The 17,064-nt window shown below is 44.5% G+C and overlaps 1 protein-coding gene across 1 annotated transcript in view; it reads right to left on the bottom strand.

Moving 5' to 3' along the window:
- Window positions 1-17,064, bottom strand: part of MPZL1 (myelin protein zero like 1) — a 61,088-nt gene that overhangs the window by 38,105 nt on the left and 5,919 nt on the right. Inside the window, exons 2-3 of the mRNA XM_074972255.1 lie at window positions 6,806-6,966; window positions 2,968-3,181 (exon numbers count right to left, since the gene is read on the bottom strand). Of these exons, the coding sequence (XP_074828356.1) occupies window positions 2,968-3,181; window positions 6,806-6,966 (375 nt within the window). The remainder of the gene's footprint in view (window positions 1-2,967; window positions 3,182-6,805; window positions 6,967-17,064) is intronic.

Raw genomic sequence — 17,064 nt, 5'->3', positions numbered from 1 at the left:
GCTGTAAAAGTAGCCAGCAAAGGTTGGTCAGGAGCATTGAGGGATGCCGCTGGGAAGATCAAGTAAACCAAAACAGCTACATAATCCGCCCCTGCTGCCTATGCTAGCTCTGCACTGGTCATGGACATCAGCTTTGCTCAGAGCAAAATGTAATTCCAGAAGTGGTGTGAACATTTGTGCACTGGAGCTAGCAAAGCTGAAGATTGATGTGTGGTGTTACAAGCCTGCCAGGAAATTACAATGGCAATTTTTTTTAGCGTAGGTCAGGGTCTATGCTCCAACAGGAGTGTACCCAACTCTCCTCCTTATTCCGCAATGATATATACAGCACTGACCAACTTTACTGAATTCAGTCTTTTACAAGTTGACTGTATTTATCTATTATGGGACTGTGATGTCTTAGGGGCAGGGGGGTGGGGGGAAGACATGGGGGGGAGAGAGAAAGGAAGGGAACATGATTAATGTAAACCCTGAGAAGTGTTATGCATTTCAAAGAACTATATGTAGGGCCATACCAAATTCACGGCCAGGAAAAATGCTTCACAGACCATGAAATCTGGTCTTGTGTGCTTTAACCCTATTCTATACAGATTTCAAGGGGGACACCAGCGTTTCTCAAACTGGGAGTCCTGACCCAAAGGGGGTTGCAAGGTTATCTTGGGGGTGGAAAGTGTCACGGTATTGCCACCATTATTTCTGCACTGCCTTCAGAGCCGGGCAGCTGGAGAGTGGTAGCTGTTGGCCGGGCACCCAGCTCTGAAGGCAGCGCCCTGCTAGCAGCAGCGCTGAAGTAAGGGTGGCAATACCATACCACGACATCCTTACTTCTGCGCTGCTGCCTTCAGAGGAGGACGGCCAGAGTGGCGGCTGCTGACCATGGCCCAGCTCTGAAGGCAGCAGGACAGAAGTAAGAGTGGGAATACCATGCCACGCCATCCTTACTACTGTGCTATTGCTGGCAGCGACCCTGCCTTCAGACCTGGGCTCCCAGCTGGCAAGCAGCCACCCAGCTCTGAAGGCATCACCACCACCAGCAGCAACGCAGAAGTAATGTTAATAGTACTGTAATCCCTCTACAATAATCTTGAGATTCCCCCCACCCCCAAGTCCTTTTTGTATCAAGACCCCTACAGTTAAAATACCGTGAAGTTTCAGATTTAAAGATCTGAAATCATGAAATTTATCATTTTTAAAATCCTATGACCGTGAAATTGACCAAAATGGACCGTAAATTTGGTAGGGCCCTAACTATACAAAACAATGTGCCAGACAAGAATGAACTTTTAAAGTTCAGTGCATTTCTCGGCGGAGGTATATGTAAATGTACCCCTTCCAGTTATGCAAGAACTCAGCCTTTTGAAACTTCACCCTGAGGAGGGGACCTTAGTCTGCTCAACACCTGTTACATGAAGACAGGATGAGAGGCCTAACCTGTATAGAGGAGACACAAAAATTCATGTGTATGCTAGTCCTGAGCTAAGTTATAATCTTAACCACAAAAACCCGTTGGAGTTTGAAAGACTGACTCCTACAGAGCCTTTGTCAGCATTGGGGTGATTTCTGGTAATCTTATTAGCATACATGTAGGTTTTTATATGTTTTCTCTGTAATGCTTTCACCCTATGAATAAAAGTGCTTGCTTACAAAAAGCTGTGTCACAGCTTATAACTGTGGGCACTTAAGCTGTTTACAGCCTCTGAGGAGAAAAGCAAAGCAGGCCTGCTGAGGCAGTCTGACTTCCTGGGGAATTCACAGTGTAGGCAGGGAACTGTGCACCATGGAAATACCCCAGTCAGGAAAAAGAAGTGAGATGCCTGTCTCCACCCAAGAGAGGTGACAGCTAGGGAGCCAGAAAAACAGAGAGTGGATGTTCTTGGTGGACCATAGAGGGGAAAATACAGGTGTAGTTGCCTTGAACTGTGACAAACGCTTGCATTACAAATTATTCTGAATCCCTGAAGTAGTGATGAGCTTTTGGAAAACAGACACCTACTTCACCATATGTTCCAATTACTCCCCACAACCAAAGTTTCTCTTATTCCTGTGACTCAGAGAGCAAAGCAAACTCTTGACTTCTTCCAGCCTTTATTTAATGAAATAAAGGATTTCACTCCATGATTTCATCAGGATCAATTCAATAGTTGCCTTCCACATCAATTTTACATGTCAAAAGTCACAAGCACACATTGAGGTGTGGTTGAACCGAAAGAGGGAAGTGGGTTCTTGGCTGCATGGAAGTCTTAGAGTAGCTCAGAGAGATACATAAAACCCCTTTTTGTCACCTGTAATATAACACCCTGCTAAATTGAGAGATTTGATTATACTACTGCATAATGTTTCTCTAAACAGAGATTAGCTCAGTTTGTAATGATTAGTGTTTCATTTCGGATGAAAATTATTTGTAAACCTGTTAAACTCTAGACACAGTTTCTTCTAATAACTATTCAGGAAGTTTTAACATTTGGATGAGTTCTACTTTCCAGTGCTCTCAGAGAGGTAACAGCCTTAACATACAGACAGTCCACAGGTCTTCATTAGACCCCTTCCAAATCCCTGCATGGTTAGTTCCTGTTATGAGAGGAGTGACTTCCATCATCTGAAATTTAAACAGCATGGAACCAAGCATCTATTTCACCAAAACAGACACAGACAAAATGTTAGTTTCCCTGCAAGATGTCACCCACACCCCACCTAAGCCCTTTCGCAGCCTGTTGACTATGACAGTCATGCAAGAGAGATGGGATTTGTTTGCAGACTTTAGGGTATGAGAAAAATTAGGATTTGGGAATACTGTGGATGGAGTAAGAAAAACTGGTTAAGACTGGTATCTTCAGTGTTTAAAAATTAACTTTGAAAACAAATCCTTAGAGTGGCTGTTGTGGCTTTGGAGACTAGAGATAAAATCAACAGTTTCTCCCATGCCCAGAATGGCACCTAAAGAAAAGAAGAGTTAGTGAGGGGAGGTACCTCTCTGCACGACTCTAAGTCTGATTTCTCCTGGCTTCATAACTATGTCAGGTGGGTTCTTGACATCGCAGAAGTAAGTGCCGTTGTCCCGGAACTGCACGTTTGCTATGCTGACAGATGCATCTTTCTTGTTAAGGTCTCCAGCCCAACTGATTCTGTTCTTAAATGGTGTGTCCTTCCCAGGGTACGCGTTCCCTTGAGAGTAATAGAAGAACTGCAGCCAGAGAGGAGAGCATGTAAGAACATCCACATCAGAACATTGCAAAGCTTACACCCCTCCTTCACTAAGATAGTTTCTCCAGATCTGCTGGGCCCTTTCCAAAACCACATTAGGAGGTAGGAGTAGGAATTCCTCCAGAGGCCAGCTACTTCTAGCTTTGCAGATTGTAGCAAGCATGCTGTCGCTCCACTAATCACACATTCAAGTAGCCACAGTATGACTTAGCCTTCAAGTCCAATGCAAATTTTTTTTTAGGCGAAGGAGTCTCAGTCTGGGTGTTGTGATGCGAGAGAAGGGTTCACACACAGGTGTCACAGGTCACAACCACTGTGCCCTTCTTGTATTGAGAGGGAAGTGAAGGCACCATCTCTGAAAAAAATCCTCAGGCCAAAGGGTGGTAGCAAGTCTGGCATAATGTGTGTAGAATCAGCAGGTCCTGTATGCTATGCCTGCTCTAAATTAGAGGTCTACAGTAGCAAAGAGAAGGTGTTAGACTTAGCCCTGCAGTGATCATGCGTTCTATAGCATCTGTTAGGCCCGGTACAGGGCTAGTCTGTGTGTATTCAGGCATCGCTCAAGGAGAGTAGAGTTAAGGCTCCATTGCAGGGACGGTATACACCTAAGTCTTCATTTCTTGGTTTTCTGAAGTTTAAATTTAGCGAGGCTCCACATTCTAGAAGGGCACAAGACACCACTGGGCAACTTTACTGTGTTACTGACGTTTAGTTATTAAAAAAAAATTCCCCAATTTTTCAACATTCCCATTTAGCACAGCTCAGCATTCCACCTCCACTGCTTCTGGTCCTGGGCAAGATTATCACAAAATGCACTGGGCGCATGCATGTCATTTCACTGCCCCCGCATCATCTCCAGTCTGCTTCTCCAGCACAATCCACCTCAACATGCAGTGGCAGGTGTCAGCATAGCACCTGCATGTTGAGGAGCTGGAAATAAGAGGCAGGAACAGTGGAGGAACTAGCATGGAGCCTGTGGGGGAAGACAGGAGAGCATGTATGTATGGAAATTTGGGGAGGCAGATGAAGCTGACCAACATCCTTCACTGGACAGCTGTGACCCCTCCTTTCCCTGCACTGCTCCAACACCCCTCACATTGCCCCTCTCCCCCCACCACTGCTCTGACCCTGCTCCAACTCTTCCAACATTCCCTCCATCACATCCCTTGCTGACCACCCCCACAAACCCTAGGCTCCAAGCCCCCTAGGCACCCTCGCATACACTGCTTCAAATGCAAACACACCCCCAAGCTGCTTCACCCGCACCATTGCACTCCACACCCCTCATAAGCTCGCAGAGGCCATGAGGAGGAGGGGAGATGGTGAGGCTGTGAAGAGTGCATGTACCAGATGGAGGCAGGAAAGTGGTGATGCAGTCCCTGCCCCAGGCACTGCACATGCTCATTCCCTGTTCCCCAACCCAGACCACATCAATCCCTTATTTGTTGAGGGAGGATAGAAAGCCTCTTTAGGAAACCCAGTTCTTCAAAGCTCTAGTCAAACTGGGTTTTCTTGTTTTGTGCCTGAATTCTTTACATCAATAAGGTTTATTATCTGGGATGTGCTGGCCCTCCAGTGCACAGCTCCAAGGGGCAAAACATGACACAGGGGCAGGTCCCTCACTTCGTACCCTTCCAAACCCAGTGCACTCCTCCACACTGCTCCAATGCTTCCTCCCTGCTCTGACTCTCCCTATTCCCTAACTGTGCACCTTTTTGAGGCACTCGAAAAAGCTGAGTGTATGTATACGCTACACATGCTACAGCAGCACACTACAGCGAGGCCACTGTAGCACAGGCACTTGCTACAATGACTGAAAGGGTTTTTCTGTCACTGTCGTAAATCCACCCTCTCAGTAGGCAGTACAGTAACTCCTCACTTAAAGTCATCCCTGTTAACACTGTTTCATTGTTATGTTGCTGATCAATTAGGGAACATGCTCATTTGAAGTTGTGCAATGCTCTCTTATAACGTGGCTTGGTAGCCACCTGCTTTGTCCACTGCTTGCAGAAAGAGCAGCCAGTTGGAGCTAGTGGTGGGGGCTTGGAACCAGGATGGACCAGCAGTCCCCCTATCGGCTCCCCGCTCCCCTAAGTTCCCTGTGCAGCAGCCACCCAGCAGGCTATCAATTGCCGGGCAGTTCAGCTGTCCCTCCCCCTACTGCCATGTGTTGTTCCTGCCCTCTGCCTTGGAGCTGCTCCTGGGATCCTCCTGCTTGCTGTGCGGGGATGATGGGGAAGAGGGGTACTAATGTCAGGTGTCCCCTTCCCCCCACTCCTTTACCCCATTAGGCCATCTGCACAGAGCGGGAGGGGGGGGGGGGGAACACGACACATGACAGAGGGAGATGAGACAGCAGCTGCTGTCTCAACTAGCTGATCTACTTAAAAAGGCAGTGTACTTAGAGTATGGTCAGCGTACTTAAAGGGGCAATGCACATCTCTCTCTCTCACACAAGGTGTATGTCTGTCTCTCTCTGCCATGCTTTCTCCCCTCCCTCCATTTGTGCTGCCTTGTAGAGTGAGAGGCTACATTAACAAGCGTTAACCCTTGAGGGCTCAGCCAAGTGCTAGTTCATCAATTAGCAGTAATGCATTCCCTAGGAAATATCCCTCCCTCTTCCACCCTCTGACTTCACCACCTCAATCAAGGTTAACAATCATCACTGCTGTGTACAGAATTAAATTGCTTAAAACTTATAGTGTGTGTGTGTGTGTGTGTGTGTGTGTGTGTGTGTGTGTGTGTGTGTGTGTGTGTATTTAAAAAGTATATAGTCTTGTCTGGCAAAAAAACATTTCCATGGAACCTAACCTCCCCCCATTTACATTAATTCTTATGGGGAAATTGGATTAGCTTAATATCATTTAGCTTAAAGTAGCTTTTTCCAGGAACATAACTACAACGTTAAATGAGTTACTGTAGCTAGACCTGCCTCCCACTACAGTGGGGATTAAGTTGACCTAACTCTGTCAAACAAGGAGAGAAATTTTTCACAGCATCAAGCAACGTATCTAGATCAAATTTTTAGGTGTAGACCAAGCCTAAGGGTGTGTGTACACTGCAGCTGGGAGCAAGCCCCCATAGCCCAGGTAGACACAGACTCACAGTACCAGGGCTCAAGCTAGTGTGCTAGAAATAGCTGTGTGGATGTTGCGGCTCACCCTCTCAAGCCCACATGACCGCTTAGGCTTCAGTTCAGGTGGCTTGCCCAAGTCTCTGCCAGAGCCACAACGTCCATAAAGCTATTTTTAGTATGCTAGATCATGCCCCACTAGCACAAGTCTACCAAAGCTGGAAGGCTCATTCCCAGCTGCAGTGTAAACATATCACCACCCTGGCCTTTTCCAAACCAAACTACATGGCAGCAAGAAGAGAACCGATGTTAAAACACAGGATCTGACACTTTGTACAAGCATTTGGTGACACTTCATGCTAAGCGAAAAACAAAAGCTTACGTGAGGGATGGGTGAAGGAGCAGCAACATGGAGTGGGACCTGCCCTACAAACATACCTGACCAAAGAGTTCTTTCTTAAACATACCCAATATTTGCCCCTCCCAGCCCTGCCACAAACAGCAGGATCAACCCAGACAAAGGGCTCTTACTGATATTGGGGTTGTTGCTCCCTCTGGTTGGAAGCTCCAGGAGATGGACGCTGCACTGCTGATCACATCTCGGGATGAAAATGTGCACGGAAGCCTTGCTTCTGTCCCATTCTCCACAAAGAGCTCCTCTGGTGTCTTCACATCAAGTGCTGATACTCTGACTGTTTGGGGGTGGGAAAGAGGAAAAGGAAAAATGAAAGAGTCAAGAGCTGTCTTCAAGGACCAGCAAAGCACAAGCAACATGGGATGAACTGGTACCACCTCAAGAACTACACAAGAAAACCAAGAAAGCAGCATCACCCCTATGGTGATGGGTTGTGCAGACATCACGTCAAGTTTATAGCATGGACACATTGGCTGGATCCTGCTTCCCCTTTCTTGTGATGTTTGCTATGGGCTGTTCCATGCCAACAGATGCTTCCTGTAGTGCAGCTGGTGGGAGACAATGTTATAGTACAAAACTCCCTTGTATTTATAGCTCTGACTTCCACTGGCAATTTTTGAGAAGTTAACTATGAGAAAGGTTTTGGGCCTGCTGCTAATCCATTTCCTGCTTGGTTCTCATCTCTCTCCTCCCCATAACACTCTGAATTTCTGCTGCAACTGGAACACCACACCAAATTCAACTCCACTCATTATGAAGCAGAACAAAAAAAAAAAAAAACTAACCTTTTGCCTAAGTGCACCACCTAATTCCATAAGGCGTAATGTTACCATTCCCTGGCTCACTTCTGCAGGAGTCCTAAATAAATCATCAATGAAATACATATGAATTGTTTGACTTACAACATTACCAAAGCTTTTAACTCCTACAGCATTTCAGGTAAAGGATCTGTTTAACCAAGATTTCTCATTACTGAGCCTGTGATAGATGTGCACAGCCAGTCATACAGACTGGAATCTTTGTCACCCCATCCTTCTCCTCACTTCCAAAAGAGTAAACTTCAGAGTATTTTACAATGGAGAAGTTGGTAACAGCCACTCTGGTGTGTGTTATTGCCATTAGATCCCAGTTTAATCTGAGAGGAAGTTGGATCACATCACGCAGCAAGCCTGGAAAACAGCCTATACATGTCAGTTCTATTAAAGACAGATAATATTTTAAACTGAGGCAGCGTCCAGACACCCAGCTATCATGGTGATGAGTTGTGGTTTAAATAGGGATAGTCAAAACAACGAGGGGCGGTAAGTCTGTTGCAGGTATTCAAAGTTAAAGCGAGCCCTGAAGACTGCATATGGCTCATTAGAGTAAGTACATCTTCTGTATAAGTTAGTCTGTAGAGTGCTCTAGAAGTGCTAGTTATTTATTCTCCTACAGAACAACGTTGTCTGAGAGGCCAGGGAAGGGTCTGACTGCCTTGTCATCACAGCCCTTGTATCAAACAAACAGAAAAGCCCTTTAAGAGAGGTGGATTTTCAACAAAAGGTTGCGTCAGAGCTTCCCTTCTCCCCTACATATAATCTAACTACAGGCCAAGAAATGCTCCTTTCCTTGGGTCCCTACTACCAAATGTTTATTCTGAACACACAAGAGGTCTTCTGGCAATTCAGTGAAGTGAATACATAGCTGCAGTGCTGCAAGAAGATTGTTCTGCTAATGGAGTGGATATTATGATAACAGAAAACAATCCATTGTTTCAAGTCCAAACCACAGAACAAATCTCCCTTTCGGGCAAAAAGCAAGCAAGATGCCCTCAACATTAGCGTAGGAAGAAAAATCAGCACTGAGACATTGCTTGCCTTTATAGGGGACAGAGGATTCATTGCTACCAATAGGAAGGAGTAAGCACTGACCTGTTTATTCCAAGAAGCCACTGTTGTACATAAATAGCCCTTGGAAGTGTGGTGAAGAAAAGCCTCATCTCCCTCTTTCAGCCCACACTTAGTAAAGCTCCTGCTTAATATCTTAGGATCTATTTTACACCTGGATAATAACCACCTTTCACTCCTGGAACAGAAGCCAGGTTTCCCAATTAGTTCATAAGTGGACTCTGTCTCCTCAGGTCCAAACTAAGATTCCCAGCTGACCCCATCACAAACAATGGATAGTTTATTCTCACTAGCCACAGACCCTGATGCTTTGATAGAACTGTGTTAAGGCCAGGAGAAGGTAATAACCCCCTGAATTACATGAACAGCCAGCCGGCACTAGATCATACCATTCTACAGAGTCTCACAAGTTGTAACCTCACTAAAGATTAGATCTTACAGACTTGAACCCTGCAGCAACATAACTGCATTAATCTCAGGAACAAAGACAGCTCCCATTTATAGTCTCCAGCCAACCCTGATACTAGCCTCATTGAATCTATGACCATATCCTCAAATCCCAAGCAGATATCAGAGGACTGTGATACAGACCACCATCCTTCAGCTATCCCTTCCCATCACTCCCTGCAACAGTCAGGAGTCACATTAGCCTGAAAGAGCTCCGGGTCACCTCATGCAGTGCCTCTGACACAGTTGCAGAACATTCTGGAATAAGAGTGCCCCCACAGGGAATTCTATTGGTTTAACTATACCAGTAAAATATGTCCCAAGATTGCATCAGATCTATAAATGGATGTTGTAAAACCCAAAATTACCAAGGAACGCAGCAACTTCAGCACAAAGATAAATAACTTAGAGTGCTGCGGCCAAAGGTAGAACTTGGCACCAATATCTGGCATTCTCATAGGTTATGCTCTACCAAACAACAGGCTGGTCTCTAAACCACACCCCCTCTGAGATTATGCTCGCTCACAGGCAGGACAATATGGTACAGCTCCCCCAAGCAATTCTATCAAAGTTCTTCAGGGAAGCTAGATTTTCCAGAAATCTTGCTGTTTTTTGCTTCCACTGCAACCTATTGAGCTAAGAGGCCAGTAAAACGCATTAGGTCCCAACTGTGTAGTTATCTAATCATTCAGATTGGTACTTAGTCCAAATTTGCCTTCCCTTAAGTCACTGCACCTACAAAAGTAGGTAAAAATCAATAAATCTTTTCCTCTCTTCCCTTCTCCATAAGGAAATAGTCAGCTGAAGAACAGGTTCCCATTCTACTCAAAACTGTGGTTTGAAAGTGCCTTACTCAGTTTCCTGATCTTTGCCTAAATACAGAGGTTAGCAGTTGAGACAGCCAGCCAGAGCTACAAGTGTAGTTTTTCCAAACAGCACCCACAACTCCAACTATCTAGTGCAGCACTTCTCATATGCAGCCACCAGGGGCTTTTCTTGCAGCCACAGCCTCAGTGGCTGTGATTCGGAAGGGTGCGGGGGGGGGGGGGGGGAGAGGAGTGGCCTCTCCCCCTTCCCTGGTGCTCCTCGATGCACAGCCTTGGTGTTGGTTGCTGGGGCTTCCAGCAGGGGCTGGACCCTGTCCCCCTCTGGAGTCACCTGGGGCACAATAGAGGAGCAGGCAGCCGGTGAGTTCCCCATCTACACAAGGGCTTTGGGCTTCAACCTTGGAGTAGCAGGCTCTGGCCGCAAGGCTTCAGGATCCAGCCTCCCGCTGCCTTCCCCATGCCCCCATCCAGGGCTTAATTTGTCCCCAAACTTGCTGGGGCCAGTAAGTCTGCTGTGAAAAGTGATACTTGTATGTTTGTTGATATCACTTTTCATAGACTTACTAGCCAGCACTAAATAAATTACTATGATGTGGGCATGTGTATGTGCAAATTTGTTTTTATTGTTATTTGTTTTTTGTTGTTTATTTGTATTTTAGGAAAAAGTGTGAGAGTGGCCACCAGCAAGAGTTGGTGGCCGCACTCTGAGGTCACCAAATCATTCATCCTGAGAACCCTAGTGTCTACAATGATAGGTTTGGAGATCAATTTTCCCATGTGGAGAAGAGCTTAAACGTATTTTCTTGATCAAAATAGCTATTGCAGAATAATTTTTTCTCCATTTGGTGTAATCAAGCCAAGTACGAGTAAAATAAAAAGAGAACCATCAGCAGAATCACAGTCCAATATTCAGGAGATAGGGTTTGTCTGAAGGCACAGACAAACCCAAGGAGGAAGTTGAAATACCAAATACAGAACCCCATAGTCTGCTATTTGGCATTAAACAAGACAAGAGAATCACCAATAAAGTTAATTGCACTTGAACATCTCCTCTGGAAGTATAAGTCTTAGGTATAATTACGAAGAGGCAGACACCACTGTGTGCAGGTTCACTTTTTCTCAGTTAGAAACAGTCTTTGGGTAGGTTAATAACACCAACTTATCAGAGGTGCATTGGCAAAGTACAAGCAGCAGTGGCACAAAGCCTCTCTGGAGATGGTCATAACTGACCCTATTATCAGCAATTTAACAGACTGACTATATCAGTTACTAGACCTTCTCACCTCTCAGAGGCAGGCTCCACAGCAATCATCCTGTAGTAGGGAGAGCATGGAAGGTTATTCAGCGTGACTGTAAAGTTGCGTTACAGAACAGATGTTCACCACCAAGACTGTTTCCAAGCTAAGTTACTCATTTTGACCCCTAAAAATTATTAATCTTCAACCAATTAGACCAAGTGCTCTTGTGGCAGAACAAGCTTGTAGTTTGCTTAGAAACCTGTCCTATATATTTTTCCCCCCCATCTCCCATTTCTCATGAAGTTGTTATCCACTGGGTGACACTCAGTTTAAGAGAAGGTTGAAGTGACAGGAGTGGGAAAGCCTAAGTGTCACTGCTGTCTGGATGGGGGAAAATGAGAGATGAATGGCAGTAAAGGAGCAGAACCAGGTATTGTCAGCAAAAGGTGAAGTTGCATACAGGTATACTGAGCTTGGAAGAGCCAAAAAGAGTGGAGTGCCAGGAACCAGAAGATTGGTAGAAGCAGAGTGACGGAAGATGGGAAGGATGATCCAAGGAGATCCTGCCATCCAGACCGTCTAACTTTTATTGATTCTTTCTACATAACATCTAAGATACTGCCTTTCCTATCCATCCACACAGCCAAACTCTTGTCTATGCTGTCATCATCATGTCTCTCAATTACTGCAATAACCTTTTCTCTAGCCTTGACAAATGCAATCTCGCCCCAATCTTACCCACTCAGAATGCTGCTGCAAAGAGAGTTTTCCTAGTCCAGCTCTTTACATCGCTCCACTGGCTCTCCCTTCTCTATCACATCAACCATAAGCTACTTACCTTCACTTTCAATGTCCTCCACAGCCTAATCCCGCCCTACCTATCATCTCTCATTTGCTATCAAGCTCTCAGCTCCCATCTCCACTTGGCCCAAGAAGCCAGCCTCCATCACCCACTTGTTAAACTTTCAAACAAGCATCTTTGTGTCCCCCGCATACCTCATCACTCCTCACACTTAGGAGCTCCCTGTAAACATCTGCAATCCTACTCCATTATCCTCCCTCAAATCCCTCTTCGACTCCTTTGCCACGATGGCTACAAAAAACCAACAACGAGACCATTGCTGTGTTGAGAGCACTGCCTATCATGCTGACCAATATTGTTTCCTTGTACTCCCCCATCTGTCTCTTCTTATATACAAGCTCTGTCTATACATACAGCGCTGCAGCTCTCCACTGGCATAAAAAACCCACCTCCGCAAGCAGCATAAACTATGACGGTGGGAGACGCTCTTCCACTGACACAGTGCTGTGCACCTGTATGCTTATGTTGGTGTAATTTATGTCACTAAGAATAGTCACACACATGTTTTGCCAACATAGGCTGTAGTGTAGACATGGCCTCAGAGTGTAAACTGTTGAGGCAGGGACTGTCTTTGTTCTGTGCTCAGTGCCTGGCACATTGCGTCCTGGTCTATAACTAAGGCACCTAGGTGCTACGGTAATACAAAAAGTGATAGAGATAACTTTCACACAGCATAAGTGTGAAAATTAAGTGAAATAAGATTAAGGTTAAAATGAAAGTCAAAAGATTTAAGTAAATAGGATGTTAATAAGGTAATGAAATAAAGCAAGATAAAAAGGACAAGTAAAGGTATGGAAGTGAAGTGTTGAAATGATATCACAAGGTTAGCCTCCATCCCAGAGTAAGTCCTGCTGACAGTTGTAGGTTTAAGTAGCAGTGTAGTAATTAGTGCGAAATTCTGCAGGGGTCAGTAATCCCACCACCCACTGAGGCTTTGTCTTCTTGATTTGAGCTGTTAAGATCTCCTCTCTTCCTCATGAGCATACCTTCCTCTCCCATCCCCGTGAAGACATGCAGGTTTTGTGTTTTCACAAGATTCAGCAGGTTGTGTTAAAGATTAGATTTCCTCCAGTTTTAATTCAAACTGCTAATTTTCAGGTTGGAGTTTTAATTCAGCCTGCTGATAAGTGTGAAAACTGAGGAAAATCAAATCTAACAAAACCTGCTAATTCTTTTGAAGACTCCAGCCTGCCTTGTCTTCATTAGGCATCAAGTGAGTTAGCTAACTCGACTTAACCTTTTTCCTAGTGAAGACAGCCAAACAGGAAAAAATATCAGATGACTAAGGCTATGTCTCCACTGGCAATTAAAGGACAAAACTTTTGTCTTTCAGAGGTGTTTGGAGAAAAAACAAAACAAAACAAAAACCCACCCTAAAAGACAAAAGTTTTGCAGGTGACAAGCACCAGTGTGAACAGCACTTTGTCAGCAGGAGCGCTCTCCTGCCAACAACACAAACACCGCTTGTTGGGGATTTTTGTCGGCAGGAGAGCTGACAAACAGGGGCTACACTGCGCAACTTTTAGCAGCACAGCTGTAGTGATACAGCCACATCACTAAAAGCTATGTAGTGTAGACATAGCCTAAATTTTGGGTGCTTAAAACCCCACCACAATCTCCATCCTACCCTGGTATTGCAGGGTCACCTCCTCATCCAGATAGCCAACAGAATCTCTAAGGTTTGCTAGTTAGCAACAAATGACTCATTTTGACTGCCTTCACGACCATTCCTACCAATACATATTCATAAAGTTTCACAACTGAAGATTTTTTTATTTCCAAGAGAAATTAGGGGATGAAACCAATCTAACTGAGGAAGACACTTCTCTTGCATTGACAATAGCTACTGCTGGACCATAAAGGAAGAGAGAAGAGACTGATGATAAAGTGTGAGTAGAAAGAGGAACAGAGAGAAAATTCATAAGGTGGACTTAGGGAGTGCAAATGAAACAATTCCATAGAAGGCAGTTTTTAACCAAAAAAAATGGGGAGTCAGTGGAGTTGTTGGGTCTTTACACCCTCCCATGTGTAATTAAGGAGTCATTGCTAAGGCAGAACAGGAAAGGAAACAGTTACCACACTTTATTTTCTATGTTTTATATAAACCAAGAACTTTATTCCTCTTTTGCTTAAGACTAAGTGCGAGTTGAAAAACCCAGCCAACCCACCTCTGATAAGTTGTATATCAAACTATGATTCCCCAGGGGAAAAGAATCGAATGTATGGTACACTCCCCATACCACCACAATTAAGCAACAATATTGCTTGAGATATGTCCAGTTAAAAATAAAGTATGTCAAAGAATGGCATTATGGCATACTGCCATTGTAAAATCAGAAGGGTGAAAATATACGCACTTGATACAGCTTTGGGCATTTTACAAGTGTCCTGAAGTCCCACCTTTATCTCTAGGCTGCTGAGACAACACTTACTGGCAAGAGTCCTTGTTCTAAGAAGCCTCTTACTCCATTCTGCTTCACTGACCAATCTTTGCCCCAGTAAGATCTTGAGAGCTGGAAAGGGACCCAAAGGCTGTATCAAGTTTGCATGAGATGGAGCACACACTGCAGCTACCCTCAATCCTTAATATACCAGGGAAGCCACTGAAGACTAAATGCCAGAGTAACAAATTATTCTGATCAAGATGGAGCATTGCATACTGGACCCTGTCGTATATAGGGCAGGGGTAGGCAACCTATGGCACACGTGCCAAAGGTGGCACACGAGTTGATTTTCAATGGCACTCACGCTGCCTGGGTCCTGGCCACCAGTCCGGAGGGCTCTGTATTTTAATTTAATTTTAAATGAAGCTTCTTAAACATTTTAAAAACCTTATTTACTTTACATAAAACAATAGTTTAGTTATATATTATAGACTTATAGAAAGAACTTCTAAAAACATTAAAATGTATTAATGACACGCAAAACCTTCAATTAGAGTGAATAAATGAAGACTTGGCACACCACTTCTGAAAGGCTGCCGACCCCGGATATGGGGGCTGCACACACATCTTAAGGTTTAAATCCCACAGGCCAGTATAACAAAGCATGCACATTGCATTTGATCATCTGTGCTAGAAAAGTACCATGGGAGGGGGGGGAGGGGGAAGAGGAGAAGAGAGGTTTCAAGTCTGCTTGGACATAGCAAAAGGAGAAGTTACCTGGACAGTACCTTTCATACACCGTACACGTTTTTTTTTTCTGTGGTTCAAACTGGGAGAAGACAGAGTTACTTCAGTACAACAGGGGCAACTTTCCTTCCACAGCCTTTAGGGGTGTGTGTGGCACATTTTCAAGTCTATTGTGCAATTGAAAAATAAGGCGTGCAACATTAATTTCACAGGGAGGCAGATTTCCAGGAAAAGTGCCACAAACCTGACCTGTAGCTCTTCATGTGTGCATGTAATTTATTATTAAAGAAATAGATAATAAGATTTTCCATGCTTATCTAGACTTGAGGAATGGCATTATCTTGTAAGCTTGTAGACTTTAGTCTCTTGTATACTCTAGATACAAGACAATAGATGGTGGAACTTTTTAGGCTTTTATTGCCTTGTCTACACTAAGGAAACTTTTGAAAAAATTCCAACTTTGCTAATTCTACTTCTGAACTGGAGTTAGCAACATCTGGGACCTTAGTGTACACACCCCACTGGCTGCTGGTACAGTCTTCAGCACAGGATCATCTAACCCTGCTCACTGCAAGTTTTGTTAACATGATGCTGCAAACTGTCAGCAGTTGCTGGATTGCCTACCCTAGAGTTTCCAACATTGCTAACATCAGTTCAGTTGAACATGCGTTCGCAACAGATGCTCAACTGGATGAGGGTTTTTCCTCCCAGCCACTGGCAGAGACCTGCAAACATCTGCAGTCTTAAATTCCCCGCAAACCCAGCCCTGGTACTTGAAACATCTGGCTACTAAGCACATGCTTAAACAAACTGATACATATTCAGTTTTTAGGGACTTGATTATCTAAAACTCAATTCCAATATATTCAATTCCAGAAAAAAAATTTCTTTATTAGATCTGCCAAATGTTGGTATTTGTAGGCAGACTCCCTCACTCTGAGTTAATTTTAAGTAGTTTACATTTCTCCCTCATGAGGAAGGATTTTGCTGTGTTTCAAGGAGAAACTTTAGGAACCTTTCTTGTATTGTCCTGTTTTGGACTACTGTTTAAAAAAAAATTTTGATTGATTGATAAAGAGAGGCAAACGGGATGAGGTAATATCTTCTATTGGACCAACTTTTGTTGGTGAAAGACAAGCTTTGGAGCTACACAGAGCTCTTCAGGCCCTCTTGACTTACTTTGTTTTTTAAATCAGCTTTCCTCCCTACTGCATTGCCGCTTTTAAAACCATTGTTGCAGTCAGTTATTTCTGCTGCTCCTTGCACTTTGACTTTTACTTTTACTCGATTTACAGCTCTTGGTTTGCAATATTCACTTTGGTTCTACTGTGTCAAAGAACTTGGTGTGACTAAGTGGAGAATACTTTCCACTCCTAGTGCACATTCTCTCAATTTCGCAAACAAACATTCTCAAGTCTCAACTCTACCCTTTTTCCAGAAGGGCAAGCTTGGTACATAGCCCGAGGCCTATTCTCCACTTGAATATGAGGCTGACCTAGCTATGTTGGTCAGGAGTGTGGATTTTTCCACAACCGTGACCAACATAGCTGGGTCAGCCTCTTATTTAAGTGGTGACCAGGCCTCGGGCGGACATGACTAGACCAGTCTGACGTTCCCCTGGTGTTATCTGAACCAGTGATCTGCTAGGTCGCTCCAATCCTCGACTCTGGGAGCCAGCCTTACTCTGCTCCGCTGTGAGAACCCCCACTCCCGGGCTGTTCACGCACAGCCTCTAGCATGTAAGCTGCTCTCAGTTACATGAGGGAGCACTTTTGGCCAGCCGCTGCTTGGATTGTGCAACCAAATGATACTAGCCAATATCTCCAGTCCCAGATACAACCCTAGGAATCTCCTTCTTGCAGTGTCCAGTTATGCCCGCTGGACGCTGCAAGCTTATATAAGTTAATCAATTTAACCAAAAAATTGATATGTACCAGGCTCGTTATCCCAAGTGGAGTCTCTGGCATGCTTCAAACCAAACGCA

The sequence above is a fragment of the Natator depressus genome, chromosome 1, assembly GCF_965152275.1.
Source record: "Natator depressus isolate rNatDep1 chromosome 1, rNatDep2.hap1, whole genome shotgun sequence".
In the NCBI taxonomy this organism is placed as follows: domain Eukaryota; kingdom Metazoa; phylum Chordata; order Testudines; family Cheloniidae; genus Natator; species Natator depressus.
The sequence above is the reverse complement of the archived record's forward strand: the minus strand, read 5'-3'. Positions and strand labels throughout refer to the sequence as shown.